Source organism: Rhyacophila brunnea, unplaced genomic scaffold (assembly GCF_057557595.1).
Source record: "Rhyacophila brunnea isolate RB1 unplaced genomic scaffold, BYU_Rbru_1.0 scaffold_20, whole genome shotgun sequence".
NCBI lineage: Eukaryota > Metazoa > Arthropoda > Insecta > Trichoptera > Rhyacophilidae > Rhyacophila > Rhyacophila brunnea.
This window is the reverse complement of record NW_028232860.1, coordinates 14,347,426-14,355,661: the sequence shown is the minus strand read 5'-3', so window position 1 is coordinate 14,355,661 and position 8,236 is coordinate 14,347,426. Positions and strand designations below refer to the sequence as shown.

Below are 8,236 nucleotides of genomic sequence, written 5' to 3'. Positions count from 1 at the left end.
CGATATATCCGCACCGCAAAGGACTTTATATAATTTCGGAATATAAGAAAATTAGGAGAACCTGGTAAAAAATGCTTGAAAAACCTTGAATTGCTTGCTTGAATTTGGTTTAAAATGAAATATCTTGAATTCATCGGTTAGCGTATTTTTGTCAAAAGTCCTTTTGTCTAAAAAAAAAAAAAAAAGGGGGGTGACATAATCACGTTTCATTTGAATTTCGTCTAAAAAACGAGACGCTAATTACTTTACATCCGTATTCTGTCTAAAAAAGGTCTCGTTAATCACTTTACGTGGAATTTTTTGAAAAGTATGGTCATTCAATGCGTACTATATTTTTTTGCCGAAATACTATAATTTTGGAGGCAAAGTACTATAATTCCACTTTGAAAATATGGCAACACTGAATGCATGCGAACGAGAACTGTCAAAGTGTCAAATCAAATTGAATCACCGATCGTCTGTATGTAGGGGCGATGCATTATTTTACATGTTTATAAAAATCGCTTAAATCAGTGTTTGTAGTTTGAAAAATCATGATGCACGTGGGAATACAGGAGTACACGGTCAATGACTTGAATGCGAAATTTGCGGAGTACATGGAAAATCAAGAAAATGCCGAACGCGCCGCAAACTATATTTACGAGTCTCTAGTGGAGGATCTGACGATGGGAATCCTGTTTGAATTCCACCACGGCGTGAAGACCGGCTTGACTGACCTTGTGGAAGGGGAGCCCGAGAAGGAAGAGCCTCTGTTGATTGTGAACACACCAGAATGTGACGTCTTCGGTCTGTCGGCGGTGAAGAAGACCCCGGACTGCAACTGTTCGTGTCCTAATTGCGATAGACCCGTTTCAGCTACCAGATTCGCCCCACATCTGGAAAAGTGTATGGGTGAGTAAAAACGATCCAGATTTATACAAAAATATTAACTTTATTAACAGCACCAGCACAAAAAAAAAACCTGTAAGGAAAGGCGTTTACAAGTTTACAATTTTTACAAGAAGTCGAAACAAAAAATATGGTAAAAGTCGGTTATGTGGAATACAGCGGCAAACACTTTTTGAAAATAGCCGATATACTGGACTATTTGTTAGGTTAACCCAGGGGTAGTCAACCTGTCCCTACCGCCCACTAGTGGGCGTTCCAGCTTACATGCGCCCACCATGGGGTTTTAAAAAGATCTTCATTATGATTATTTTCTTTATAAATTACCATTACTGTGGAACCGGTGGGCGGTTAGAAAATTTTACTACTAACCGAGATACAAAAGTGGGCGGTAGGTATAAAAAGGTTGACTACCCCTGGGTTAACCTAACCTAACCTAAATTAACCCAAACTTACAAATAATCCAGTATATCGGGTATTTTCAAAATGTTTTTTCCGCTGTATTCCACATAACCGACTAGTACCAAAAATATATAAAAAATAAAATAAACTTTACAAATACAATATTTATAGTCAATCACATAAGTAAACACAGTTTTCAAATCTAGTATATATTATTGCATGTAGGTAATAAAAAAACCTCGCCTTTGAAGTGATCAATTAAATATCAGAGAAAATTTTTGATTGACTGAACCAGGGAACATAAAATTAATGGGAACTGGCTTACCCTATTGGGTGTGGTATAAGAGGCTACACTTATGTTGAGTGTGAAAAAACATTGGATTAACTTAAACACGTGTTAAACTGTTATATTTTGTATTTTGAACATATTGGCTCATACGCGGTATTGAACTTACATAGACGATAATATGTTACTTTCAATAGTTACGTCTGTATGATAATAATATGCATTAAAGTTTGTCTCGTAAATGGAATGTGCATTCAATATCGAATTTTCATCTTTTGAGAATGGCCTCTGCGACAAGCTTGAAATTTTGAGGAATAACAAAACCATGGTAACAACCTAAATACCACCAAAAATGTATCAACCTTCTATTGACTAGATGTGAAATTCGGCAGCTAAAATCTAACCTTTTGTGTCTCCTCTAGAATATGTTTCTAAACGGTGTTATAGGTATGGGTCGAAACAGTTCTCGCATAGCATCACGGCGCATCGCAAGCAACAGCAAAGAACCTGCTCTGTATGCTGGGCTTCTTAGTGACGACGATGACGATGCTGATTGGGTCGGAGACAGAAGGAAAAAGAAACTTAGAAACAACGGTGTCAGGAAACAGACCAAACTTAATAAGTAAGCTATTTTCTTTATTCAACTAAATAATTCACAATATTTGAGAATGTTACATAATTTGAAAACATTTCAGAGACAAACCTATTAGAAAAAATGCTGAAAAATTTATTGCGCCAGACAGGACTTATTAATTAATAAAAATATATAATATATCTATACATAAATATTCTTTACAACACTACAACAGTTCAATCACAAACCCCCAGGCTTTGAGAAAAATCACAAAAATATATTGTGACCTCACCCGGAGCTCCCGGGTGAAAGGCCAACGCCTTACGTACTCCACTGCGAGAGCCTGCATCCATCGGATTCCGGCCAATACACTCAAATGTTCTAGATAGAATTTGTTAGGTGTCTATTATATGGCATCTCAACATTTTATAGATATAATATGTCTATTATCATATTATGCCTATTGATATATACTTCATTGAGGATGTGGCCAACCCTTGATCACATATATGTAATATTTTCCATATTGTGTAAATATTGTACGTACTTCGGTCTTTAGAAATAGATATCTCATTAGTTTGTAATAAAATATCTTAATGATTTTAAGTGGTAGTGCCAAGGCGTCTGCATCAAATGGAGCCAATTCCGAAAACTCTAACAGCTCCCAAGAACCCGGTGGAGCCACGTACGAGACCATGTCATGGAATGAAAAGAAAAATCTTTTACTTCAAATCTGCGGAGTGGTTTCGGAGCATACTAAAAAACTCTGTACAAGGTAAATATATGGATTATTCAATTCCTTAGGACTAAAGAAACCTATCTCATTGTTGAGTTACGTATGATACCTACTAGACATAAAATAACATATCATGTTAAGTGACAAAGAGATTATACTTATTTCTTGAAGACACTTTCTTGTTAATGTCAGTGGAATGTAAATTTACTTGTATTTGGTATCTCTTGTAAAGTAGAGAAAATTGGGATACGTTTCTTTGGTCCTAAGGGGCCGTATTTACACTAATAAGTTGTATCAGTTTTTTATTATCTAATCTACACAAAATCAGGTTACTTTTTCAATTACTGATATTTTCTTATGTAGGGATCTAATCTAATCAGACGTTATTAATCTGACATCATTGATAACATTCAAAGAGACATTTTTTTTTTACCATGTCCATTCCTAATAAGATTATATGAGCCTCCATGGGATGGAGGTTTGTATTAACAAAAATTTTTTTTTTACAATGGATGCTAGCCACTTGCTCAACCTATTTAGGTTCATACTCTGGCACAAACACAAATTGAAAAACAATATCTGTACTTGCCAGACCCAGGATGCGAAGCTGGGACCCACGACGTAATAGGCTGATCCTTTAGCAGCTCGGCCATCGTGGGCTGTTATCTAATTTGTGTTAATTTAGTTTTATGTATATTATGAAAATTAATGTTCCTTATAATTCATTGTTATAATATGTGTATTGTAAAAAGTTCTCATGCAGTAATATGGGCAGACATGAAGAAAGTAGAGTTGCTAGATACATGAAAAACTGTATAGAGGCGGTCGATCACCCTTTGATCCCTATAGGCCTGTAAATCTAATGGACAATGTAAATATCTCACAGGCCGGTTAGAAAAGACTTTATAGAAAAGATGTATATGTACCATAAATAAATATATGAATAAAAACTCAAAGGTAGGTCTTCCTTACTGGACACCAGTAAACCCCACGGCGCCTTTGAAGTAACCCAGTGCCGATCACACGTGACCCCCATGGTGATCAATGTGTTAAGATATCTGCGGCAATCAATTTCTAATCTGCATTATCTTAATCCGATTTTAAAGTATTATTTTGCTTATCGACTCTTATTATGTCATTAAATCTTGTATTCTGATTATTACAATCTTCTTCTCAGATCAACAAGATGTCCGCAGCACACAGAAGAACAAAGAAAGGCCCTTCGAAGTAGTGTATTGGAGCCTGTTTTACCAGCGGATCACAGTACAGTGGAAGCAGTACCGCCTCTGACTCCTCACGATGTCGGCTCACCTCCGGATTCCAGTCCATCTTCGAGCTGTTCATCGTCAAGCCGCAAGAGGGACAAACACCGATCCAAAAGCTCCAAAGCGCGACGGGAGAAAAACAATCACTCACCTAACCGCGATTGAGCAACTAGGACAAATAAATTAATTACCCTGAACGGAACGATACAGGATTTTAATACAGCTCATGTCGGCTGTATTTTAATTTATCTTGTTTATTTCTGACTATGTATTGAGGCGTAGAGTTACTAAAGCCACTCTGGAGACTTTTTTGAGTAAATCACGAAAAACTGTTTCGGGCATATGATGATTTAAGTGTAATTTTAGGTGTTATATTTCTTCCGTTACATACGGAAAAGTATAAAAAAATGTCAAATCCAATGTATAAGCTGCATTTATTCAAATAAATGCATTTTAATTATCCCGAGAGCGGTCTTTGTCAGTCACTACTTGACAGAGCGGCGTTCGAGACGGGAATTTTTAAAACGATAGGTGTTTGATGCACAGTGGTACATTGTCCACAGGAAATGATAGTTCAGTAGCGGTCCGTATTTATTTTAATTATGTAATATATTTTCCAATTTACTTATTACAATTTGCATTGCACATACATAATATTTAGCTGTATAGAGGTAATATAGGCTGTAATGTAATATTTTTTTTTAAATAGTGGTACATACCGGGTAGTCCCAGAAGTACCCGACCTGACGTATAGATGGCAGTTGTTGTTTGAAAATAATGACCATGCTGGAAAATACCAACCTTATAAAGCCTAAGTTTGAAGTTTGACGACGCTACATTGTTCAGTAATTATTTGTCAGCCATCAACAGTGAATGCTCTCAGTAAATTTGTAAACATGGAAAAAATTGGTCATAGTTATGTGATACAATACTTTCATTTGAAAGGCTTCAGTCCAACCAATATCCAAGCGGCGCTAGATTCTACTCTGGGGGTGTCTGCTCCTTTGTTTACAATAAAATAACCAAAAATATGTGTAATAATGTATTTTAATCCAACGAAAATAGTAACATATTGGGTGGCTGAGTTTAAGCGAGGCCGGACGAGCTGCCAAGACGAACATCGCAGTGGTCGACCAAATGAGGTGACCACGCCAGAAATGGTGACGAAAATCCACAAAATGGTATTGGATGAACGTCTAATGAAATTGCGGAAGCTAGCAGACATAGTAGGCATTTCAAAAAGTGCTGTACATCACATATTGACTGAAAATTTGGAAATGAGAAAGCTATGCGCAAGGTGGGTGCCGCGATTACTCACAATGGAACAAAAACAGCATCGTGAGGATGTTTCAATCGAGTGTTTGGCGAAGTTGCACAGCAATAAAGCAGAGTTTTTGCATCTATTCATAACCATGGATGAAACATAGGTCCATCACTTCACACCTGAGACGAAGGAACAGTCAAAACAATCGACTGAAAGGGGAGAATTGGCTCCAAAGGCGAAGACAGTTCCATCTGCAGGCAAGGTCATGGCGTCAGTTTTTTGGGATGCGCGTGGAGTAACTTTCATTGATTATCTTCAGAAAGGAAAATTAATCAACAGCGTGTATTATGCAAACTTATTGCAGCGTTTGAGTGATGAAATCAAGAAAAAACAACCGCATTTAGCAAAAAAGAAAGTTTCGTTTCATCAGGACATTTCATGAGTTCATACATCCGTTATGTTAAACCAATGAGTTAAAGTTCGAATTGCTTCCTCACGCACCATATTCGCCAGATTTAGCCCGCTCGGATTGTTTTTTATTTCCAAACTTGAAAAAATGGCTCAGTGGTAAAAGATTTACCAACAATGAAGAGGTGGGGTCTGCGGTTGATGGCTATTTTGGGGAGCTCGACGATTCTCACTATAAACAGGGTATCGAAGCTATTGAACATCGCTGGGAAAAGTGTATCGACCTAAAAGGAGACTATGTAGAGAAATAAAGATATTTTTTCCAAAATTTGTATATTCTTTGTTAGGTCGGGTACTTCTGGGACTACCCTCGTATGTACTTGTCTTAAATAAAATAAAATGCTTTTTGTTGTTTTGTTTCTGGAGACAACTAGTTATTACCTACATATCGTCGGTGTTTTGTAAAAAGGGCGAATTAACCAAAATGCTACTTTACAGGAGGAGGATTTTTAACTTTTGACGTTTATTTGTTTTTTACCTGTAGATGATTATAAATATCTAACAAGTTTATAATAAAGCTTAGAAAGAATACTGTCATTATAATAGGTATTATTATATAATATTTTAAAAGGCCTAATATGTCACATTTGCTTTTTATTTCGTAATTTTAATTAATTTAATTTTAGTCAATTATCGTTTTTAAGTACTTTCCTGTGGAGATAAAAATTCGTCGTTTTTACACAACAAAGCTAGTGGGGTACATATTGTATTTTCATTAAAATCTCGATTTCGCCAAAATGGTTGATTCGCCCTTTTTACAACACCGACGATATCGTGCAAATTATTTTTTAATAGGTACCTAACTAATCTTTTATTATTACATAAGTACCCTTATAATTTCAATTCTTAATAATTTTAATATTACTGACATCAATTGGGTCTATTCTATACTTATCGAACACTAAAGTGATAAATAGTATCAAACTTAGGGTAGGTTTGTATCAAAATATTAGCACTTATTGTAACAATTACATGAAGTTGGTTTTTATTGTTGCAATAAGTGCTATATTTTAACAGCAGCAAGATAGGTGCCGTTAAAATATAGCACTTATTGCAACAATAAAAACCAACTTCGTGTAATTGTTACAATAAGTGCTAATATTTTGATACAAACCTACCCTAAGTTTGATAATATTTATCACTTTATCACATTAGCGGTCGATAAGTATAGAATAGACCCACATTTTGAATCAGAAAGGTATTTTTAAACCCTTAAAAGGTAATTATAAGATAATTTGAAATAACATTAACACATTTAATAATATCAATAGCATAAATGAAAAAAACCCAGTGGAATTAAGTACTGGCCTTTACCTAACTAATCGCCCCATTACCTGTGACCCAAATTCCATGATTGTAGGAAACCCACCATTACCCACCAGCCTATTTATTAAATGTAAAAATAAAATGATAATATTTTTAAGCTATATTATTTATAATCTACTTAGGTAGATTAGATATTTTATAGCATTAAATTCAGAAAACTAAACCTGACAAATAAAAGTCGCGTAGGTCTTAGCTTACTTATTTTCCCACATAAATAGCTCTTACATATATTATGTTCTTCCTACTACTACTTTTTATATACAAATAATAGTAAAAATGGGATTTCTGATATTTATTGCAAAAACGTATAATAAATATAACGGTATTTCTACAAGATAGCACAGCATTGTTAACAATGTGTCGTTATTACATCTAAGCTAATCTACAAGAAGTACGATATATTAATAAACATAATTGAATTAAAATTCATTATCATTCATATTATGAGTGTACATAAGTGAAACGGCAAATGATTTTCAACTGCATGTAGAATGAAATTACGGCCGCGTTGTCATTCGGAGAGTGATTCCATTCCGCGCATCGCCTAGTCACGATCTTTTTAGACCATGCCTCAGCTGAGGTATAGCCTTAACGAATGATACAATTGTATGACGAAAACAACCGGTCCCGTGTAGATAATGATAATAAAATAAATATCATTTTTTGTCAGGGGAGATGAAAAAACTAGCCTAACGTAACATAACATAACCTACTAAATCTATCATTTGTATAGTAAAAATTATCAAACAAAAAGCATCTCCCCGACAGAAGATAGTTTTCCTTTAATTATATTGTTGACATAAACCAAATAATATTAAAAACGTGTACATACTTGAGAATCTTATGATAGTTTATTATATCAGACAGAATATTAAATACCTATAAATGAACAAAAAAAAACATGTGAAACTACAAAATAATATGAGACACCACTGGATTATTCATAACAATGCAGCAAAATACAGTCTGTTTTTAAATACATTTCTTGGCGTAACAGGTTATATTTCCACGCAGCTGGATTTCTCAAACG

At 35.0% G+C, this 8,236-nt stretch overlaps 1 protein-coding gene across 1 annotated transcript; it reads left to right on the top strand.

Moving 5' to 3' along the window:
* Positions 1–447: 447 nt before the first annotated feature.
* Positions 448–6,765, top strand: Sgf11 (SAGA associated factor 11kDa). Its single transcript, XM_085948193.1, has 4 exons — positions 448–891; positions 2,021–2,195; positions 2,755–2,922; positions 4,061–6,765. Exons 1-4 carry the CDS (start codon positions 534–536, stop codon positions 4,311–4,313), a joined length of 954 nt encoding a protein of 317 aa, XP_085804319.1. The 5' UTR covers positions 448–533; the 3' UTR covers positions 4,314–6,765.
* Positions 6,766–8,236: the final 1,471 nt, after the last annotated feature.

What these genes read in the sequence shown, in the direction of transcription:
- Sgf11 (XM_085948193.1), top strand. Translation starts at nt 534, where the DNA reads ATGATGCACGTGGGAATACAGGAGTACACGGTCAATGACTTGAATGCG. An exon ending in AAACAGACCAAACTTAATAA is followed by an intron (nt 2,196 to 2,754) that starts GTAAGCTATTTT and finishes AATGATTTTAAG; the next exon opens with TGGTAGTGCCAAGGCGTCTG. An exon ending in ACTAAAAAACTCTGTACAAG is followed by an intron (nt 2,923 to 4,060) that starts GTAAATATATGG and finishes TCTTCTTCTCAG; the next exon opens with ATCAACAAGATGTCCGCAGC.